A 24,155-nucleotide genomic window follows, 5' to 3' on the forward strand; every position below is an offset into this window, starting at 1 on the left:
ATGATCTTAACCCTTTCATATCTCCCCAGTATACATACAGACAGCTGCGGTACAGAGAACATGGATCTATAGGAGGTCCCTGATCAGATTTAGATACATTTATCACCTCTGTGTTTCTACTAACTCCGAATTTTGATGTTGTTCCTCTTAGACCCAAAGACAGCATCAACCTAGAAAGGCTGTGGATGGGTTGTTGTTTTTTTTCTTTTCTGCCACTTTTTTGGAAAAATCAAAGCAGGTGATGGTGCCACTGCTCCTACAGGGGGCAGTTTAAAGCTTCACAGCTTTGACACCTATGCTACAGTCAACTTCCTTCTTCCCACACATTCACAAACGTTTAAAGTTGAAGCTGAACTCATGAACGCTTCAGCTAGGACAAACATGTGTGACCAGGTCGACGGACTTCCTGTATTTTGTGTGGCTGCTGGGCATGTTGTGATGAAACGTCCACAACAGTTCCCCGGGGGCTCCGTGAGCCGAGTGGGAGAGTGAGATGACAGCGGCGTGAGGTGAAGGGGGAGTCAAAGACCGCCAGGCGCTCAATTCATCCAGGAGAGCCCTGGATGAGGAAGTGCAGCCCACCGGAGTGGCTGCGCGGCGCGGCGCTGCGCGGAGGGACGCGGCGCTCTGCTCTAGCTCCTGCGGAGGGAGATCCAGACCCAGCGAGACGCGCCGAGATGCCCCGAGGATCGTAGTGGCGATCATGTGCCTTCCTGGCACCGAGGCGGTGTCTGCTGAGCCGTAAGGTGTGTGGAGTGGAGGGGGAAGTAAAGCGGCGGAGGAGGAGGAGAGGAGGAGGAGGAGGGGTGGACAGCCCCGGCAGACAGGTGCACTCCTCTTCTCAATCTTCTTTCATTTTCTCTCGGTCCCGTTCAGCGACAGGAGCCATGGACACCCGCAAGCAGAGCAAGAGCAGAAAGCAGCCGATGAAGCCCAAGACGTCGAAGCCGAAGGAGAAGAAATACAAAAGTGGCAAGTTCGTCAGGAGGAAATCGCTGCGTTCTTTCGGGAATTTCATGGGGAGGATCCTGAGAACTTTGGGCACTTTAACGCACTCCGGCGACGGAGAGCCGCCGCCGCCGCCGGGCGCCGAGGAGGACGACGGCGGCTTCTCCCGGAGCGCCTCGGCCGCTTTCAGGGACGACTTCGCGCCGACGTCCAGGGAAGGAGCCGCGAAGCGGGGCTCCGCGGTCTCCTCCTATCACGGCTCGGTGAAGGAGAGGCTGTCGTGGTGCTACGGCGACAAGACCCCCGGCGTGCTGGGGCTGAAGAACCACGGCAACACCTGCTTCATGAACGCCGTGGTCCAGTGCCTCAGCAACACGGACCTGCTGGCCGAATACCTCGGCCTGGGCCAGTACAAGTCGGACATCGGCCGCGGGAGGGCGAACGGGGACGTGAGGGCGGAGGAGGCGCGGAGCTCCGGGGGAGAGGTGACCGAGCAGCTGGCGTCGCTGGTCCGAGCGCTGTGGACGCTGGACTACACCCCGCAGATGTCTGGCGAGTTCAAGGTGAGGGCGGGGGGCTGCTGCTGCTGCTGCTGCTGGGGGGTGTCTGCCGCGGAGCTCAGGCCAGGTCTGAGGTCGGAGTTTTGTTTCCCTCCAACAACTTTACAATTAGTTGGAGGTGGAGCCGGTTTAAATGGGACGCCGGTCGGGAACTAAAGCGTTATGATTGGAATGTGTTTTAATTTAAAGCTGCCATGCTGAGGTGTTTTTTCCACATGTATACAAGCGGACTGTATAATGAGGCAGTGGACTCCTCTGAGTTGGAAGTTTTTACTCAACAGTAAGCTGCTCGTGCTCTTTGCTGGTGGTTTGAGTGATGACGTCACAACAGGCACAAGAAGTAAACTTATCACCTAGACCAGGGCTCTGCAACCTGTGGCTCTTTGGACCGTCCACAGTGGCTCTTAATAACTTTGGCTACAAATTATATTTTTATTGTGGTATTTAAATGTAACAATGATAATAAATGCAGGTTTTAGCAGTTTTTTTTTTCTTGGACTATTTGCTTTTAAATTTCACAACAGAATGATGCTAAAAGTGCCATTAATATTTAATTTTAAATCAGTATTTTTTCATTTTGTTGGAAATTATGAATTCTTTTACATCATTGCCCACAAATATCAACCCCTATATCATTTTTTTTTTAAAAAACTTCAAAACAGACAGAAAAGGGCGTTTCTTTAACGATGGCAACATATTTCCTACAGTAGATCTTTATCACAAATTATAACTTGTCTTTTTTTTAAAAAGCCAGGCAACATTTGCCGCTCTGAACGCGTTTAATTCAAGTGAACTGTAGGCATAATGGCTCTTTAGACTGCAAAGGTTGCAGGCCCCTGACCTAGGTGATTAGTGATTCTCCTAAAAGAACTGTGACCTGTTTTTTTCATTGACGTTCTTTACACCTTCTTCTCAGTCATTTACATCTTCAGTTTGAATTTGAAGTTTAATGGACACAGAGACGAGCCAAAGGCAGAGATGTGGAATAAAAAAATGGTTGTAGTTTCCAGAACAGAAAAGAGGAGTTAGTGCATCAGATGAAGTCAATATTCCACAAGAATCTTTCACTTGATGGTAAAAGAACCAAACTGGGCAAAAATGAAGTATAGAACCTTCTTTTTTTTCTCAGAAAAGCACAATACCCAAATGAAAATCCAAGGTGGCAACCAGTTTTCAAGATGGCTGTCTCATTAAATAGAAAAAATCTGTTTTCAGTGTAAAACATGTAGAAATAGAAACATGCTATTGACCCAAATGTTAAATATATCAATACCTTCGGAGCTGTCTTACAAAATTATCCCAGATTTGGTGCTTGTACCATCAAGTGAACGATTCTTATGGAATATGTATTTAATCTGCCGCGCTAAACGTGCAAAGTGAAAGCCCTGTCAACTCGGCGTGGCAGAAGGATGGTGAGGTCTGGGAAGTCTTTTGGACGACCCTTCCACCAATGGCCCAGAGTGGTCAGCAGTTGACAGATTGTAGCTGAAAGACTGAATGCTGAGGGTGATGCAAATGCTATCGCTTCAGCCTCAAGTGGACACCGTTGTGTGCATGCAAATGTGAAACTAAATGATTGACTAATCCACCACGGGAATCAAAAGAAAGTAATGTCCTGCTCCATATGCTATATTCTTCATGTTTTTTTTGCAAAATGTAGACAGGTATTTCATATCATCCTACCGACCAGGAAAAGTGTAATCATATGTCTAATGCACCATCTTACCCCAGATTAGTAGTACCACTTTGTTTTCATGCTTTTTCTTTATTGCACTTTTGAAAGGATGACACAGGGCTCTCAAAGGAGGAGACAAATAAACAAAAATTTAAAAGAAAAAGATTAAGTTGGATTGACATTTCTGTCAAATTAGTTTCTAGGTTATCAGTTAGGTCTTCCTTAGCCTGTCGCTGGTGAGTAGATGGTCCACTTCAGGTATTTTCTTCGGCACTTCTTGAGTCCTTAATTTATGAGTCCTCTGTTCCATCATATCGTTCACAATTTTCGGCCCGTCGTCTTGTGTTGGTGGACCTGTCATATTCCATTTTCTTCCGATTGCTTTTTTTACAAGCTGCCAACAAAACATTCTGTAAATATTTGTCTTCTTTTAGCACATTTCAATCTTTCATGTAGCCAAAATACAGAAACATACACCGCTTAGATATATCGTAACCTACAATTCTCACAACGAGGTGAACATCTTTTCAAAAATTTATAATGTGTGGAATCCAAAAAATCACAAGAACATCAACATTTAAAGCCTTACATTTTCTCCCACAAATCTGTGGTACAGATGAGTATTTGCTTCTGATTTTGAGTAGTACCACATCTTATTCTTTTGAAAAGGAACATGCACAGTACTACAGTAACTGTACATGTTTCTGTACTGGACGGACGTTTTGTTCAAATTAAAAGCATTGCTAAGAGAGTGTTTTGTCATGTAAGTCTTTCATATCACCTTTATTTTCAATAGTTAAGATTTAAAAGAAAGAAAATTGGATTTGTTTTACTCAAAAACATATATTTTGATGTATAGAACACCATAATTGCACCGTTCTATCAAAATGTTGCTCAAACACGGTTTAAAACCACTTCAAATGACGGCTGTCTTGAAAAGTTGTATCCATTTTGTTTTTCAACGTGGGTAACGCACTTTTCTGAGAGATTAGATCCTAGGGCACATGTACCAAATTTGGTACTTGTACCATCAAGTGAAAGATTGTTTCATCAATCTGCTGTGCTAAATTGGATTGTCTAAAGTGAGCCTTTGTCATTCTTTAAGGTGTCTCTGGACATCCGGTCCACATGTTGACTTTTACACCACAGAGACTGAAAATATTCACTTTTCAAAAAAGTGGTTTAAAAAAATCTGGTGTTTATTTTGGTTTGTTTAAAAGCGTACGGATCAAAGAGAACAGGTAATATAAGGAGCTCTAATTTATGCCTGATGTGATGTCACTGGCATGTATGCGTGGAAGCTCATCTTTTTACAGTGCAGATTTTTATCTTGAAATAAACTTTACTACATACTAACCAGAATAGACACACTGACCACGGTGTGCGTTTCTATAGCTCACAAACTATCAAAAGTAAGTTTAATTTATTTATCTTTTTAAAGAAGAGAAAATCCAGTTTGTGTTTTTTTTAATGAAAAGAAATTGGTCCTTTAAGTACAGGGCTGCAACTAACGATTCTATTCATTGTCGCCTAATGTAACGACTATTTTTTCTAACCCTGATTATTTTTTGTATGATCTCCATCATCCCTTCAGCTGCTTGCAAAAATATTTTGACTCACCTGTTCTTGTCTACACACCCTTGAATGCCTCTTTATCGCCTTCTGTTGTCACTCTCACTTATTAGCTTTATAAATGGACCTCCATAAAATATCAATTTTAAATTTAACTGACGTTTATGTTTAATATTTCTATCAAAGTAGATTTTTTTTTTACTATACAAATGTTTTTAAAATAATCTTTTGACCTTCAAGCTTTTAATGTTGCTTAATGTTTAAAAAGATTTTAAACTATAGCCTAGTGTAAAAAAAAAAGAGGAGCATATTAACATGTTTACAGTCAGGCTTGTTCTTTTTTAGGCAATATTCCCAGTATCAATATAAAAAACAAGCTAATTATTAATTTCCAAATAAACTCCAGCACTCTAGTCAGACAATAACATTAACTAAAACTATCCCATCATGTGGCTTCAATTTAATCTCAGCCATTAATCTTAGTGATAAACGAACACTAAAATAAACCCAATAGTAACTGTTAGATATCATCTGATTGAATTGCTGCGGTAGATTCAAAACAGTCTGCCCCATGAGGCCACGCCTACTCCGGGGCTGAGGAGCTTGATCACCCGCTAAGCTACAGCTGGTTGAAGCGCAGCGAGACCGGACACGACGGCCATTTGACGACTAAGCCATATCTTGATAAACCAAGCAGATGTTTCGGCTTTAAACAGCAACATTCTTGCCTAAAATCAGTCTATAAGTTAACTTTGTATCAAAGAACGTGTAGTGTGAAACTTTACCCACTTTAGTGCCTTCTTCATTCGGCCAATACAGCACGGAGCTGACTCCGCCAGATAGATTTGCTCCGCATATCCATCTGGAAACCTTCCGTTGAAGTAATTTTGGGAAGGGGCGAAAATACTGGTTAGCTGATTGGCCTATGTTGGTGATAGACGTGCCAAATGAACCAATCAGATTCGTCGTCGCACGTAACAGAGCGACGACGAAAACACAACCACAAGCTAAGCTGCTCTTGCTGCTGCAGGTAAAGGCTCGTTAGCTCAGCAAAGAAATACTCTGTAATTCCGATTAAACTTGCTCGATAGCCACGCTAACGCTAGTTTCATCGGCTGAAGCCGCCATGTTGTTTAGACTGAACTGACGCGCTTCCCGTTGCGTCACACCTCAACCCGCCTCAAAGCCAACGCTGATTGGACGTTCGTTTGGTGAACGGCTCCAAATTTTCTTTAACGGAAAGTAGCCAGACTGATCTGCGAGTGAAACCTTGAAAGCTCGCGAGATCAGGATGGTCTCACGAGGCTACGGAGCTGCAGCCATGTGAGAGGGTCATGTGATAAAGGTGCTCAAAGAACTGATGCTATACTGCAGCCTCTCCTGCAGCCTTAGTGATTTAAACTACCACAAAAAGTGAAACTTTAGAACTGCAGCAATGCTTATATATTTTTAAACGGCGCGTCGACGCAGGAATTTTTACATCAATAATTTAGCATTGTCGGAATTGTTGATAATGTCCTTCTTAAGTAGCAATGAAAACATGGCAAAGGTTTGACTTTTGAGTTATCAGTCGGTGTCCCTTTAAAGCTGCAGTAGATAACTTTTGTATAAATAAATGTATTTTTTACACGTTTGTTAAAACTGTCACTATGAACCGACGGTAAAATATGAAACAGATAATCTGGGGGAAAAGCAAGCTCCTCTGGCTCCTCTCAGCGCTGCCATTTGCTGAAATACACCGCTCCCAGTCAGAAACGACCAATCAGAGCCACAAGGAATGTCGGGCTCTGATTGGTCGTTAGCAGCGTCAATCACTCTTGTGTACACAATACTCAACCCCTCCTCTGCACAGCGCTATACCGTCATTAAAGCTTAAGATTGCCAGTGGACAGCAGCTGTGTGAAGAAATGGTGGAGAAAAACAGGAAAACTGTCGATTTCTGGAGCGGCACCAGCTCAGAAAACAAAGACATGTAAACATTGGAGCTGCACCGTCAAGCTCCGCTGTGGGGGAGGAGCTGCAGGGGGAGGAGCTGCAGGGGGAGGGGTGTAGTGCAGAAGAGGGCAAGGGAGAGGGACCTGTTTGGTGTGCTTGTTCTGATTTTCAGGCTAAGTCCATGGTTTTCTCAGAACTCCCTACTGCAGCTTTAAAAGCACGAAGTAACACACAAGTATAGTGGCACAGGTGTTCTGGAAAGATAGAAAAAAAAACTATTTAGCTCTAATACCAACTGCTTAGCTGCAGTAAAGAGTGTTGTTGACCCTAGGTGTAAGAACCTTTGCTTGACCATAATTATCATGTAATTTTAGTTAAGCTAAAGTGACAGAGTTCTGTCCAGACATTAAACAGCACACAATGCTTGGTTGGGAGAAGGGCTAAAAATTCCTTCATAAAGCTTTTAAATTCTGTTGTGCTGGCATCTTCTTGGTTATACCCTCTTAAAATGTAGTATGTCTGACCTGACGCAAGATCAGGTAATGTAATTTTAGCCTAAGGCACGCTCAGTCCTTTGTTAGCCAGTCTACATTTGACAGCGTCACAGAGTGCTTTAACAGGGTTAAATACCAATCAGATGACTTGAAGCTATACATACAAGGTACAGAACAGTAAAAATACAACTGAGAGTTACCCTGGAACGTCTCACAGAAATACAGCAGGCCTGCATATTCATAGGGGTCCCGGTGTTTCTGGAAAAGCTGTCTAGAGTTGTGCGTAGTGTGGCTTAAGCTCAGCAGCTACAGTGAGATGACGGCCAGGTATTAAACAGAGCCGCATCATCAGGGGCCGCAGAGAGAATGTTTCGCTCAGCCCTTGGATTAGATTGTTCACACACATTCTTCACTTCTGTTCAGGTAAAAAAAAAAAAACAAGAAACTGGTGGAACCTGTTGTCAGTGCCTTGTTCGTAGCAAGAGATCATACCAGCACAGCAGGTATGTTGGTATGAGACAGAAGGCTCATGATCCTCGGTGAGCTTTATGAATGTCACAATCATCAGGGGCTGACTAATAGGTAAGGTGTGAAGGCTTAGAGAGCTGATTCCACTCAGCCTGCTCTGCCTTGGTGTTACCCACCTGTGCCAGTCACTGCAATCCCAGACTCTCTCACGTGATGCTAAAGGAAAGAAGCCTTCCTGTCTAAGATAAACAGTACTGCTGTAGACACGTGACTACACTACGTTAAGGTCCTTACCCGTGTCCAGTAAAGGGCTTCCTGGTCCGATGGGCTTACTGCAGAGGAACCACCCGGAGGTTAAAGGATGCGGGAGTTTAACACAGAGAACGTTGAGATAAATGGCTACAGATGTCAACCAAACACAAGTCTCCATAACCTTAAGATTTATTTATTTTTCCCAATTTCTGCATCGACTGCAGCAGGCTGAGGCTGGGGTGCTTTGCAGAAGTATTCACACCTGTTGAACTTTTTCATGTTGGGATCACAAACTTGAATGTGTGAGATTTTATCTGGTATACCAACATAAGTCGCGAAGTAGAAAGAAAATAGTTTTCGAAGTAAAAACCCCAAAAACTCTGCCATGGTTTTGTTTTCAGCGCCCTCTACTCCAACACCTCGTAATAAAAGCAAGTCTATCCGACTGCCTTTAGAAGCTCCTTAATTACTAAATAGAGTTTTACCTGTGTAATTTAATCTCATTGTAAATCCAACTGTTCGGTGAAGGCCTCAAAGGTCCGTTAGGGAACATTAGGGAACAATGAGTATCCTGAAGACAAAGGTAGGCAGCAGAGAGGTCAGGAAGAGAGCTGTGGAGTTTATAGCAGGGTTTGTTTTCTTTAAACAGGAAGGCAGGGCAAAGAGACAATTAATCAGATAAACAACCAAGAGGTCCATAGTAACCCTGCAGGAGTTGCAGAGATCCAAAACTGGGGTGGGAGAGCCTGTCCACCCAACAACCATTAGTTGGGCTCTCTACAAATCGGGCCTTTATGAAAGAGTGGCAACAAGGTGGTCAGAGTGGAAAGAAAGCCGTCGGGCCCTTATAGGGCCCTCTGCAGTTTACCAGAAGTAGGGGACACAGCAAACGTGCCATCTCAAACTAAGAGTCTGTTGCAAGATCTGAGTGGATTTTCAGTGTCTCTCAAATCAGGGCAAAAACATCCAGTCTCTAGATGTGCCAAGATGTCAGACACACACTCCAGAAGACCTGCAGCTGTAAGAGCAGCGAGAAGTGGTTCTAGAAAGAGTTCACCAGGGTGGGCTTACAAATGCACAACACACTTCAGCGTTTAGTTTGGTCGTTTTCCTTCTGCAAATTCTACACTGCTTTGTGCCTGTATCAGATAACATCCCAATAAAAGGCATGGAAGTTTGTGGTTGGAAAGAGACAAGGAGTATCAATACTTTTGTAAAATCCTGATAAATGCACAGAGCACGCCAAAATTAACCATGGCTACCTTTGTAGGCAGGCTTTAGCTCGGGGTTATCCAAAGTTAGGCCTGGGAGGGCATTTACGGCCCTTTTTGAAAGGATTTATGGCCATCCAGCACAGCTGTTTGATGTCGATGGAAATGTCCTTTTTACTGACTTTTTTTTTAAATCTTGCAATGGAAACTTGTAGGTGGAACATGTGGTATTTTTCTTTCATTAAGTTTGCTTTTACTTTACTAGTAAATAGGACCACAAACATTCAGTGACCTTTACTCAAAAGGGCAGACTCATTTGTTAAACTTGGCCCAATAAAGCAGGTATAACAATAAACTAAAAAAATGTAGAAAACATTATGCAGGCATTTGAACAAACCTCTTATTTCTGATTGATATGCTATAGAGATCCCATTTCGTCAATAACCTGGTGTTAAAGGGAAAGTCCTTTACTCACCTTTGGGTTTTTTCTCCCCACCTAAAACACCCCGTTGCTGCGGCACAGTGGTTGGTGTGTATATGCCTTTTTCTCGAGGAAACCTTAGAGAGGATGTTTACTGTGGCGAGTGCATTCAGCCTGGAGAAGGAGGGAGGCCCCCCCGCTGGGAAGCCAATAATGGTGTTCAGTCAGAGGGTGTGAGAGAACGAGACGAGCATAGAAAGGATGACATTGCTCGTAACCAAACAGACGCACGTCTAGTCTGGAAGGAACCTCCTGACTATTAATGACAATCCCTTTTCTGGACCTTTCTCTCTTGTTTGATATATATATTTTTTTGCCAAAGATTTAGCATAAATTCAGTTATTTAAACATTATTCGTCAGGAGTATCATTGTTCTCTCTTTAAATAGTTTTGTGTCACACTGGAAAGGGGACACTTTCATAGTCAAAGATGTTGTCGCAATCACATGTAGTAATATTTGCCAGTTTATATTCCGATTGGTAAAGAATGAATAAAAAGCTTCACTGTTAATTTCTGGTAGATATTCCTACAGTAGCCTGGCTTTAAATTTGGAGCCCAGGATGGATGGATGGTCGACAAACGGATAGGTGGGGCAGGGATGGATGACGAGGGACAAACAGATTGTCGGATGGATGATGGACAAACCAGTAGATTGATGGACGGATACAACATTTAGAAAGTGGGACAGGGAGTGAAAATGGACTAGAAATGAAAATATTTCACAGCCGATCCAGACTTATAAAATAAATCATATCCCTTACTTTCTTCTATATTTTTCCAGACTGAGTAAGAAGCCTGATATTAACCTTGAGGTACAACGGGGTGCAAATCATTTAAAGGCTATTTTTGTGTGAATATTTAAGCCTATTTCCAAGTATTAAAGCTAAAAAAATACAGTCCTGATTTATTCCACCCATGGAGAATTTGCCAATTCTGCTGTTCTCACAAATAAGCATGAAACACAAATTTTTTTTGTTTGATCATATATATAATATTAAGTGTAACAATAGTTTCCGATAGTAAAAACATTGTGCAGGTACCTTAATAGAAGTAGTAGAAAACGAAGAGCCTTGTGAATCTTTCAAAACAAATATTCCCAACATTTGTTTGACTTTGAGTAAACTCAGCGCAGTGCATCAAAGAACAAGCTGTTGCTTGATATGTTTACAGAATAAAGAGCTGAAGTTTTAATTATTGACGCATTTAAAGGAAAGGCTTTTTTGCATTTTTTGTGTGACCATTTTCACTGCAATGTATTGATGTTAAGTTAACCAGAAAGGGCTGAACTTTAAACATTTTGATCCTAGAACTTTTTTGCAGCAGATTTATCCTTTAAAAAAAAAAAAAATTATATATATATATATATATATATATATATATAAATAATATTTTTTGCTAATTTGCTTTTTTTCATTATTTCTATTACTCATGAAATAAGCTTAATTATGTGAAAAATCTGCAGATTGTCAATTTTTTTTTAATTACTCCATTGTCAGAATAAGCGATTACTAAAATAATTGTTTATGACAGCCCTAACCACATACTGTACAGACGCATCCATGTAACGTCATCAGCTGAGTGTAACTTTAAACCTGAAAGAAACAATATGCTGCAGGGTCCCTGATAAAGGTGGACATTTTGAATCCAACGGGAACTGAAAGGGTAACAGGACTATCCCCAGTTCTGCATCACAGCTGGACTTTGAGTAAACTCCAAAATACAGTGAACCCATTCATTCTTTTCATTTCCCCCGACGACTTTGTACTGTGAATGCATCAACAAACCATGGTTAAAATGAGAGTTGGTTAGTTTTGATTCATTCAATGCAAACTGAGATTTTTCTCACGTCTCGAGCTGATCAAAGAAATAGTTTGATTTTGATCTCTAGCCAATTAATTGCTGCATCCCTGTTTATTATTTGGCAGCCACAAATCAAATGGGGATTGTTGAGTCTTCATTCATCCTGAACCGAGCTGCGAATATAAAGCGACTATTTCCCCATCGCTTTTTCACAATCCTTCCTATGATCAGAGTGATCATTGCATTCTGTCTCCCCAGTGTCTTAATAAATCAAGTTCCCCCTATAATTAAATCTCCTGGGGAGAAGAGTCTTGTTTTTGGGGAAGAATGTCTGCTTTCTGATTTTTTTTTTTTTTTTTTTTATTCTAATATCCCAAAATGCAACAGCTTCTAGAGACTGTCTGGTGAAAGCTTTCATGTTTCCTAGTAGGATTTTGTTCTCAGCACCAGATACTCTCAGTCTGAAAAATGAAGCCAGTTTGGCTGTTGCCCTGGATGACAGTGATGTAGTGCAGCGAAACAGCTTCTCTGCGTTAGTTCTTGTTCTTTTTCGAGGTTGGTGCCCGTTCTCGCTCTAAGTGCTGACAGTGTGGACGTCGTAGAGCCATAAAGCAGTTAGGACACACACCACCTGGACTTCCCGTGCTGAGCTGCACAGAAATGCTCGGCCCCGCCGCCTCGGATGCCGCGTTGATTGCTGCACCTTCTTCAGCGCAGCAGATGGGCGGCCGAGTTCGTTGTAAGACTCCAGCGCTGTTCGTAATGTGCAGTTTAACGTTTCTGTGCGCAAATTGGATCGTTCGTCACTCATCTTTTAGTCGCTGAAGGGAACGGGACTACACTGCTTGCCTGGAAATGAGAGCTGTTGTAATTATGATAAGAGAGCCGCCATATGCTGGTGGACAGCAGCATGACTGAGCCCTGCTCCTCTGTAGCTACCCTGCTGGGAGAACAGTTAATAAAGAAACATGAGGAGGAGTGTATGTATGTGTGTGTGTGTATGTGTGTGTATGTGTGTGTGTGCACGCGGCGCTTCGCTGACCTCTCCAACACGAGGCCGATCAGGTTGTTCTTCTTGTTCTAATTTTTGAAAGGGAACGAATCAATCTGGGAATATTGTGCCGTGGTGGGACGTCGTCACAGAGTTGGAATCGACTTCAGGCTCAGTCACGGAAGTGATAAAACGTCGTGTTCAGCCGTGCTTTGGAACGCGGGACAGACGCAGCTCCCTGCGCTGTCACTTGCCTACCCAGCAGTGAGTTTACAGACTCGGCTGTGAGTCCTCAAAGAATCGATTTCTGACTTTCAGAGGAGCTCTAGGAGCCTTTCGCCGGCCTGTAAAACATGCGGAGGCGCTTCATTTCCGACACATTTCATCCCTTCTTCTTTTGAACTGATCAGCTGCTGAACCCCACATTGGGGAACATTTGAGAGAGACGGGCAAGGTTGGGATGGTTCAACTATAGAGCAGGTCTGATTCTCTAACATGTTCTCCTATTCGCCATGAGAAATGTGTGGGATATTCCTCACTGTTACTGAGGTGAGTCCAAAGCTCCCTGGGATGATGGCTGTAGAAGATGCAGTTATTGTTTGTAAATGTAAACAGTCTCTGTGTGAAATCCCTGCAGGGTTAGTACACCCTTACGTTAACTGTAGGATTTCCAACTATCCAAACACAACATGGTCCATGACTGATGGGCTTGGTAAAAGAAGAAAATAGAACATCCTAGGGCTGGATGATATAGGGGAAAAAAAGGCTTACTGGTAAAATAGAAATCAAATTGATCGATATATATTAAAAAAATCAAAAATACATTTTATGTGCAGCCCTTTTGCCTAAAGGCCTATTTTAAGACAAAGAACACACAAACACTGAATTCAAACATAACCCTTTAGTCGACCAACTTTTTTACTGAAGCTGTAAGTTTTAGTAAAAAGAACACGTGCTCTCTGAACTCTTAGAAGGGGCGGAGCTTAGTGATGGAGTCTTCCTGGGTTTGCGATTGGTTGGGACGATGTAATGACTGTAGTATTTACCAACATGACAGGTTAAAGGGAAGGAAAACTGTTCTTCTATTGAACTTTATATTGTCCCTTTGCTTTCCTATCGCACCACACTTCTATCGATCAATCTATGTTGTTATTGAATTATAGTCGCCCCCTACAACATCCACTACTCTATCTGCGGGGGGTGGCTGATGCTAGCCGTCATTGGGTGAGAAGCAGGGTACATTCTGGACAAGTGGGAAGGGCAATGCAAGATAGACAACCACTTATACCTAAGGGCAATTTAGATTAACCAATGAACCTAAAATCATGTTTTTGGACAGTAAGACGAAGCAGGAGTAGCCAGAGAGAACCCATGCATGCACATGGAGAACATGCAAACTCCATGCAGAAAGACCCCAGGTTGGGATTTGAACCCAGGACTTTCTTGCTGCAAAGCAACAATACTGCCAGCTACAGTGCAGCCTGCAGGAAGAGACAACATGGCGCCATAGAATATAGTTTCCTGTCTAGAAAAGGTCTATCAGCATTTGTTCTTCCTCCAACTTCATTTTTAAACGTTGTACTGATTTTCAAAAAGACTTTGTCTTCTTCCTGCAGCACCAACTTCTACACCGAGGTGTGTCGTAAGAGCTTGATATGGTGCGTCCCCTGACTGGATTGTAGTTTTAGTGATCAATGATGAGTGTTGGTAGCCTGGGTGCCATTCTGAACTTAGTCCCGCCCACAACGTTTTAGGTTGGGAAGTTCGGTCTGGCATTGCTCAATAGTAGCGCAAGTATGCTCGCCCAATATCTGGCGGGCCAAACAAATTGTCAGGGCGGGCTTTATACGATGATGGACAGATGATCAACAGTAACGTAATCAACCACGTCACCAAAACGCGCTTGGGTTGAATTCGTTTACAACAACGATGGCTGCCGCTGGAGAGTTGAGGTGTGTAGATTCTGCTATTAGGTCTGTTCTAGAAGACATCGACAGGTTCGTGTGTTGAAGGACTCCTTGGATCCTTACATTCTTTTTGCAACACCGGCAAAAATCGTTAACGCTCATCTTCTTATGCTAGGCTAACAGTTGAGTTCCGTTGACAACAACAATGCGTCGCTTAACATACATCACACACTCCGTTGCTCTTATTGGTTGTAGGTCTATCCAATTGAGTGCAGAGGAATTTTTTTTCCTGGTTCGTTCGAAACACGCCCCATAATCACAGCTCTATGGAGCAGTATCAGACTCAAATTCTGACTAGAATTGAGTATGACCATGTCAGGCTAGAGTGTTGGTCAAGTCAGCAGTCGGTTTCTCAGCGCATCTCTAACAATGAGACTGAGAGGACCATGACGGTGCATTGCGAAGGGAAACGGACAGATGAATACAGACGCAGAGAACGGCAGAAGAGCAAGTTGTAAGCGGTCAGTGCCCAGAGTCTGGTCTGTTCCGGGAGCAGAGCTGATCGGACAGGGAAATGAAACGGAGCAGTCGGTCATGAGAGATTCTGTCTGTTCTGGTTTCAGCCACACCTCTCTGTATATGTGTGTGTGTGTGTGTGTGTGTGTGTGTGAGAGCAGCGCGTGCGGGTTCTCCAAAGGTTACCCTGCGTAATAATTTGTCAGCAGCCGTCAGTCTGCCACTGAGGAATCCGTTCGGGCCTGTTTGGCAGACGGCTGTTTCGGGGAGGGAGAGCGGCGGCTCATTCTCCTGATGAATGTTTATAGTAAATTCCTGCCCTGCCAGGACTCTGATCCGTCAATGTTTACACAGTAGAAGGATGGATGTGGGAAGAGCGCGCCGCGGGTGGGGGGGCAGCGGTGCGAGGTGAAGTTAAGGTCGAAGGGTAAAACTCCGGAGCAGACATGTGGGTGTGGACGTAGGGGATGTTGGCAGAGTGCAGCCCTGCCTCTGCTGACAGCAGAGAGGTCACGTCTCCAGCTGTGGACGCTAAGCAGGCGCATACCTGCGTTTTATCATCTCCCCACTCTCTCATGCTTTTATCTTCTTTGTTGTTGTTGCTATTTGTGGAAAAGCTCCCTGTCCTGCGTCCTTCAGCATTGACGCGCTTTTCATCCATAAAAATAGATCAGGTCTATCCATCAGATTAATTAGGCCTTTTTGTGCTGATTTCCTCTTCGGCGGCTAACTGATGCGGTTTTCTGGTTCGCTCACGTCTGCATGAAGGTAAAACGTTGCCATTCGTAGGTGTTGGAGTCATGTGTAGTACTAATCCAGACAGGATAGCCTGATGGCATCAAGCCTTCAGCCCGTAGCCACGCTTTGACAGCAACAAGCTTAGTTATGAGGAGTGAGATTTCTCTCTCAATGAAGATCTTTTCCCACCCCTGACTAAATCTGTCAGCAAAGCTGCTAGTTACGTCAGCCAGGATTGCCGCTGGCAACAGTATCTGAGCTAAAACACAGTTGGTGGTGGTGGGTGTGGGGCACTGGAGGTAGACTTTGGCCTCCCAAACGGGATCCTTGTATGTTTTGATTATTGAATGTTGTACAGATTATTCCACAGTTTAGTCAGTTAACTGGAATAAATTACATCTTCTTTATTATTGAGCAATGACGACTACTACAAGGGAGAATATCATTTAATAACTCAAACCCTAGAAAATGAAGAGTTGGGAGAAACGTGTGTGTGTGTGTGTGTGTGTGTGTGAGAAATTAAACCTTTTTAATTCATAACCAAACGTTTCCTTCACGCTAAAGTAAAACATTGGACATGTGTGCAATGAGACGGCCACCTCTAAATAAAAGATCGAACACCATATCAGGTTCAGAACGACGAGACCAGATGAGATTTCAACAATATTTCTGGAGACGCGTAACCATTTTTTTCCCCCTTGCATTGTTCAGAGAAATATTGAAATTCTTTGACAAAATGGCAACCCAGGCTTTACAGAACCTGTAATCAGCGCTGAATAATTTCGGTCCCTGTTCGACTATCTTACCTAAATTCAGCGCAGCAAATAAGGAGTTTTGTGTTTGGTTGATTGCTACTTAGTTTCGTGTTGGACTGGATGGCTGAAGCTGGGAGGAACAAGACGTGTTGGCAAATCAGAGACTCATTCATTTAGTGTAAAGATGGAAATGGGTTAAGATGCTAGAATTTGGTGCAGTGCATCTTTCCTCTATTAGAGTGACATGTTTTTCTGTACATCGCCACTGATTAAGTACATCAAACTTCAACAAACAGGCTCCCCAGTAGTGGGTGGGAGAAGCCTGGCATCTCCTCCTCATGTTGGTCACCAGCTGGGTCGCGCACTGCTTAAGAAGGATGGCGTCAAGTTCTTGAACCTGGATTTGTCAAAGTTTAGCCAAAGTGGGTCTGATCGTCACTCTGGATCCAACGGCATACAGAAGCTGATCAGTGCCATCAGTTGGTATCGAGTTTAGGACCGCAGACAGATCTGGCCTCTGGTCTCTATCTGTGGGGCGAGTGCTGACCTCTTGGAGGATGGAGACAGTCTCTGTCTGGCCTCTCATTCAGTCTGCAGCGATATCCGGGGCACTTTCTGCCTAATCTAGGCTGGGTCCAGTTTGTTAGGGTAGACAAACTACATACATAGTTCTGTGGTTCAGTTCAATAAAAAAAAAATCTAAAGAAATATTGATTCCAAACGGGCATTAAATCTTCTAGATCTTGATCTAGTAAGGAAGTGAATGGGGTGAATTATTCTGTTGCTCATGATTTTATATATATAAAAGCACAGACAAAAAAAAAACAACTAAATGGGTCGAAATGAACCGGGTGACTAAAGACTAGAACCAGATCCGTTGTGACCTTAGATCTTGGTCTGGACTGATCATGGTTTTCCTGTTGATGTCTCGGCTCGCTCAGGCCCGCTGCTTCCACCCACCTTTATCTTCTGACTACCTCAGATGTGTTTACTCAACAAACACTTCAGATCCCAGCTGACCCATGCGCAGGTCGGCCTGGTGGAGTGTAGCTGTCTGGAGGAAGTTGACATTTCAGCCCTCCTGCCGTCCTTTTCACTCTCCGCTCTGAGTCTGGGGCAGCTGACATTCTCCCAGTTTTCGTGTTTGCGTGATGTACTTCTGCTTCGCTGCAAACAAAAAACGTATTCACCCGTTGACACTGAATTATTTTCTAATCAACCAGCTCGAATCAAAAAGCAAATTTTTTATATATTTATGAAACTAATCTTCGTCTTAAACGCTTGTTTTGAATGCCTTAAACACAGAAAAAGGAATCTCTCTCTGCCTCTCACTGAGACAGCGTTATTATGTCCCCCAGCTTCATGACAGGGCCAGCCCTGTCAGTTTGGTTCAGGGCTTTTTTGTGAAAGGAGTAGGGTATTCTCATGATCAGAATCTGGCTGAGGAGGTAGAGGAAGTGCAGATGAGCTAGTCGACCCTTTTCTGCCGGTTAGCGTCCACTCTGCCCGTCTTGCTGTGAGAAGGAAAGTGGGCATCTCCATATGAGTTTTCCCTTCCTAGGCGGCAACACGTCGGGTGCCATTGTTAGATTTACTACCCACAACATTTTCTATCGGGGTTTTAAGTAATGGACCAACAAAGCTGAATGCAAAATTGTGCCGTGGTAGGGGATGGATGCATAAACCTCTGTAAATTGTAGCATTTGTATTCAGCCCCCATCCCCATCCCTACCTGTGTTTCTTCTGCCCTTTCTGCCCTGCTAAGCTGAGGTTCAGTTAGTTTGGGTGCAGGGTTTTGTCCTGTTGGAAAGTGAACCTCTGCAGTCTGTAGCATGTTTCCTTCCAGGATTAGCCCTGTATCAGTCAGTGCTCTGCTTGCCACAGCCCATCAGTTCAAGTGGATGACCATGTTTGGGTAGGGTTGTAGTTGATGCAAAATTCTTCAGTTTTCAGATGATGGATTGAATAATGCAACTTTCTCCCTGACCTGTCTGCTATTTTCCTCAGTCTTCATGATGCTGTTTGTTCACTAATGTTCTCTAACAAACCTTCTGACGTTCATTCAGCTTACGTCCTTTATTTCCCATCCATCCCCTGTCACAACCGGCATGCCCCAGGGCTCTGTCATGGGACCCCTACTTTTCATTATTTAATTCTTCAATCTGCAATATCTTCTGCAAATGTAACATCCATTTTCGCTGTTATACAGATGACACCCAGCTCCATATTTCATGTAAGACAAGTTCTACCCTCCCATTCTCCTCCCTTACCTCCTGCCTATCCGAAATAAAATCCTGGTTCACTTCCAACTTCCTTAATTCGAACAGTGATAACACTGAGATCCTCCTCGTAGGAACCAAGTCTATATTATGCAAAGCTGACGGTTTCTCCCTTTTACCTGATGGTTCATTAGTCTCACCCTGACCTGAGGTTAAGCGTTTGCCTGTCATTCTCAATACCACTCTATGCTTTACCTCTTACATCTATAACATCACCTGTTCAGCCTATTTTCATCTATGCAACATTAATCACCTTCATCTCTCCCTTTTCACTCACTGTGCATCAATTCTTGTCTGTAGCCTTGTCACCTCCCGCATTGATTACTTTAACTCTCTTCTCTTTGACCTTCTTCAAAATTACTTCATAAGCTACAAGTGGTTCAGAATTCAGCTGCTGGCATTATTTCCAGAACCCCTTCATTTCATCACATCACCCCAGTCCTACAGCAGCTCCACTCAGAATACAATTAAAAATCCTTCTGTACACATTCAAGGCCATCCACACGTCACTTCCTCTACCTTCCTCATCTTTTTCACATCGCTACTCTTTCCTGCACTCTTAGATCCTCGTCTTCAGTTCACTTCACTGTTCATGCTTCCAGCCTCGGCACCACGAGGAGCAAAGCTTTCTCCCTCCCTGCTCCCAAACTCTGGAGTTCTCTCCATCCAAACAAACACCCGCAACACCAACTCCCTCTACCAGGTCAAGTCTAAACTCAAAAGCATGTGTTTTAAAGGTGCACGCTGTCTGTGAACGCTGGTTAACTGTCACTTTTATTATTGTTTTAGCTTTATTGTTCTGCTTGTTCTGCACTGTGTCCTTAGGTGTTCAGAAATGTGCTTTTTAAAAATTCTATTTACTTCTACTACTAATACTGTTATTATTTAGTTTACTTTTGAAGGCAATCGGTTGCACTGGTTTCTATTTAGTATCAAAGCTGAATGTATTGCCACACCGTGTAACACTTACCTTTCCCTGCATGACTATATATTCATTTATGTTATTCTATGGCAAAATAAAAGACATTAAAGTTTGTGGTTCCACTGGCAATGTGATCAAATACTTTAACAAGGCCCTTCATCATGTTGTTTCATTCTTCTTTACGAGACAACACTCTTCAGCAAGAGGAAGACGACTTCTCGGATTGGCCGCCTTGTCTTTGAGCTCGTGTGCTGCATTTACTGAGTTTGCAAACAGCTATCAAAATGATGAGGAAAAAATAATTCACCCTGCTGTGACATACACACACACACACATACACACACACACCAATTAGTTAGTGATAAAGTTGGTAGAGAAGTGCACAGCAGTGAAGTTGGACTGATAGTCCCCTCCTCTCCTCAGCGAGGTCCCAACCTCTTGACCTCACCTTTGCCCATCCTCAGTGCTGTTGTCCTCCTATCCTCTTTTATCATTTGCAGTTTTTGTTTTTGCTGATGGCTCTGCAAACCGGTGCTTTCGAAGCCTGTCACAACCGCGCCGTCCGTTTTGACAGAGGGACAAAAGATCACGCGCTCATTGCTGGTAATTTTGCCAGCGTCCGGCCTTCGCTCCACAGCTCCCTCTCTCCATCTGTCCCGCATCCCTTCATCCCCTGTCAGCACTCCCTCATGGTGATGAAGCTCATTAACGGGCCTTCTCTGTCAGGTAGGACGGCGCGGGGAGGCGAGGCGGGGAGGGGGCTCCCCTGCAGTGTTTATATTTAGATACTGGGAGACTGCAGGTATGATGTGGTGATTTTTAATGAGGCGAGCAGCAGAACTCGGAGCCTGTCAGTCTCGCACACAGATGGCGAAGAAGAGACAATGGTGCAGCAATGGGGTTGAGTTGATATCTATCAGAAGAATCTTGAAATTATCTTAACCATTACTGAAGCGTTGTGATTTTAATACAAAAAAAACAAAACAATTGTTAACCTGCTCACTTGGTGCAGGTTCAAGACTGCAGGCAGCTCAGTCCAGAATCTCCCCTCTTTCTTAGCTTCTGTAACGTTTCCATCATCTAGTTTTGACTTATAAAGGATGTGTGCTATACATCTTCTGATAGCACTGGCCCAGCTCCGCAGCATCACTACATTTACAGCACAGCGTCTCTTGTTAAAAGGTCCAAAACAACTAGCGATGATGAGACAAGTCTCCTCATTCAGTCGTTTACGACTCGCAAGCAAAGGAAACTGTTTCTACCGTGTTTTTTTTCCTAAATTTGGACCTGGAACTGACCAACCGCCGTTACGTTGCAGGCTACAATAGATCAAAAACACTTTTCTTTAAACACACCAGTAAACATTGTTAATAAACTAAACTTTTTTAACATGAAGGTATTTTTCTAAAACCAGTAAGAGCTGGTCTGCAATAGTATGGTGATGGAGTTCTAGCCAGCTCGCTCATTAGTGATCATCGTCGGGGGTAAATTTTTTGTCTAGTCACCATTTTTGTTTCCCCCTGGCGTCTCTGGAGTCTGGATGGCCTTCTCCACTTCCACACCAGCTTAGCTGGGCTTCATAAAGCTGCTATAACATCAAACAACAGTTTATAAATGATAAATCTTCACGCGTAGATGTTTAAATTCTTTCTACAGGACTACGTGACGTCTCCTACAGATTCAACAGGTGTCCAGTAAAGTGCACGGTGCTCTGCTGAGGACCCGAATTTAATCTCTGGCTAACCTTGGCTCGATCGCTTCCTCTCTGTTTTGATCCGACTCGTTGGTCTGTTCTTTTTTTCTGGTCGCAGCAGATTCTGCGTGGGTAATGCTAACACAGAGTTGGCGCCCTGCTTCATAAACTAAGCGCTCTCCTTGGAACGTTGTAGTTAGTAGTGACTAATGTTGGCGTTTCAGATCTCGACCTGAATGCAGAAACTATTGATCACCTGGGGCTGTTTTTTAGCTGCTAATTACTAACTCATTCATTCTTGCATTTTTTTGAAGGTAGTATATCAACATGTTCAGAATTCTTTCATGTTGACCCGTAACATGACAAAACAAAATCTGTTTTGTTTTTCATTTCTTTATTTGAATTTATATCAGCATATATTGAATATAAAAAATAACAAGAAGAACATCCTCCCCAACCCGGAGGAGGCACTCTACCCTTTTCCGTCTCTGACTGAAACATTTCATCAAATGCTGGGGACTGTTTGCACACTTTAAGCTATTCGGGAAGTGTTGTTGGTGCAATCGTGGCAAAAGAATTAAAACATTTCTTGTGTCTGCGTGTTATGTGTAATCTCTGTGTATTGTGAGCCGGTGCCTCATCAAAGTTTCTTTATGGTAACACATAACGACAATAAAGATTTTTGGATCCTTGATTCTTACGTTAACAGTACTGTGTTAACTGTGATGTTTTCCTCCCTTTCAGAGCATAGTTTCAAAATACGGCACTCAGTTTCGGGGGAACTCTCAGCACGATGCCCTCGAGTTTCTCCTCTGGCTCCTGGACAGAGTTCATGAAGATGCCAATCAAAGTCCTGACAACAATAACAGCAGCAGCAACAAGACCAAAGCCAGCAGTAAGGTGAGTCCACATTGCTGGGCCTTCTAGAGGCCGTTTCCCTGCCTGGCACTCTAAGCCTTGCTGTCTCTTCACTTTGTTTTTTTTTTCTTTTTTTAGAATAACTTTTCTTTGAAAATGTATGAGCAGACTAACTAAAAAGATCCCAGCTGTCCCTCACGTCTTCAGCACGGCACTGTTTTCTTTGAAATATTTGTTGGAAACTGTTAAAAACCTGAAACTCAGAATATTGTTGCAGGAATGTGGAGCCTCAGGTTTTTCTTTACCGCACAGGTATTTTACGAGAACACATGAACAGATATCCTCTGCTCCGCATAACGCAGTGCCTTGCCTAAGTAGTCATACCATTTTTGTGATGTTACAACCACAAACTTCACTGGATTTTAAGGATGGGCCAACACAAAGTGCTGCATAATGGTGAAGTGGAAGCTAAATGATACGTAGTTTTTAAAAGCTTGGCAGAGGAAAGTGTCGCCTGCATTTGTATTAGTTGTTTTGAATCAATACTTGGTAGAACCACCTTCTGCTGCAATATTCTACTCTGTGTGTTTGTATAAATACCCCAGCTGATTTGTCAGTGGCTCCTTTTTTAATCCCCCTTTTAGGGTTTAAAGGCGATAAAGATTTTAGCAGAATGTCTGACAGCTTTGCACATCTACTCAGTGAACGTTTAGCCCATTCTTTCTTTTCTAATTGACTCAAGTTTTGTCAGATGGGACGAATAGCATCTGTACATATTTTAAATTGCCTCAGATTCTGAATTGTATTGAGGTCTGGACTTTGACTGGGCCATTCTTACACAATAATATGCTCTGATCTAAACGTTGCAGTTGTCGCTCAGGCTGTAATTTCTAGGTTGATATCCAGCTGAACCTCGGCCCCCAGTCTCCAGCTAGCGCTATCAGGTTTTCTTCCAGGATTGCCCTGTGCTTAGCTCCATCCATCTTTCTATCAACACTGATCGGCTTCCCTGTCCATACTGGGAAGAAAAAGCTTCTGCGCAGCCTAATGCTGCCACCAAACTCTGATTAAAGCTGTCCTGGGCCAGGAGCGGTGCCATTGCACTTCTCCTTATTGGACAATGGATTGAGTCGTGGTCTGTGACCTGCTCACAGCTTGGGACATTGTTCGTTTTTTTTACCAGCACTCATTAAGGCGAGTGGTGCCACTGGTCTTTATTTAGTGAAGCGGGGTTAATGTTTCATGACTTTTCAGATTTTGTGTTTTTAAAATGTTTAAAAAAATATGTATAACTTTCCTTCACATTTCTCCATAAAAGTCAAAAAAAGAAAAAAAAAAAGGAAATTGCAGTTTTTTAAATGATGTTACAAGATGTTTTAAACCTCAAGGGGCATTACATTTCTCTCACCCGGGTTTATTAACGAATGAGGCGAAAGCTTGTCGAGTTAAAGTTAACGCTGTTCTGTGAAGTTAAACTAGGTAGATCTTCCAAGAGGAGAATCTTTCTTTTTAGAATTCTTTTAAAAGGACAAGATTTTTGGTTTTATTTCAAAGAAATGACCAAAAGGAAACACACCCAAGGGCAAAAATGTCTGTTTGTGTGCAGCTGGTGGTTTACCTGCGAGGGGTCAGCTCAGCCTGCTCGGTCTGATCTGAATCTTCGTGTTCAGCAGCTCTTTTTTCATGATGGCAGAGCGTCTGAGCCATCGCTCGCTGTGTCCCTGACTCCGTCTGTGATGTGGGGGGCTCACCTTGGATCTGTGCTTCTGGACTGTGGCCAGGACTGGATGTTAAATGCAGGGGGGGGGGGGGGGGTGAAGGGCAGACACGATGACGTGGTGAAGATGATGAAAATAGGTTCTCTATTTCCAAGATGATACCGCTTCTCCTTAATAGATTTCTCTTTTGTCCAAAGATCTCAGAGTTTGCTCAGGACTTTAAAACAGTCAAAGTCAAAAATTGAATGTTTATTGTTTGCATCACAATGTTGTTTGGTGGATATGACAGCCTGGTGGGATCAACGCCCACTGTGACAAACCTCCACTGTGATTATGTGTATAATATCGCCCCAGTGTGCGGTGATTTAAATAAATAAATGAG

General features: G+C 43.2%; 1 protein-coding gene across 1 annotated transcript in view; it reads left to right on the forward strand.

Moving 5' to 3' along the window:
* Positions 1–544: 544 nt before the first annotated feature.
* Positions 545–24,155, forward strand: part of usp43a (ubiquitin specific peptidase 43a) — a 196,018-nt gene continuing 172,407 nt past the window's right edge. Inside the window, exons 1-2 of the mRNA XM_012873168.3 lie at positions 545–1,511; positions 21,942–22,097. Coding sequence (XP_012728622.2) covers positions 888–1,511; positions 21,942–22,097 — 780 coding nt within the window. The 5' untranslated portion in view covers positions 545–887. The remainder of the gene's footprint in view (positions 1,512–21,941; positions 22,098–24,155) is intronic.

This window comes from Fundulus heteroclitus, chromosome 5 (genome assembly GCF_011125445.2).
Source record: "Fundulus heteroclitus isolate FHET01 chromosome 5, MU-UCD_Fhet_4.1, whole genome shotgun sequence".
Lineage (NCBI taxonomy): Eukaryota > Metazoa > Chordata > Actinopteri > Cyprinodontiformes > Fundulidae > Fundulus > Fundulus heteroclitus.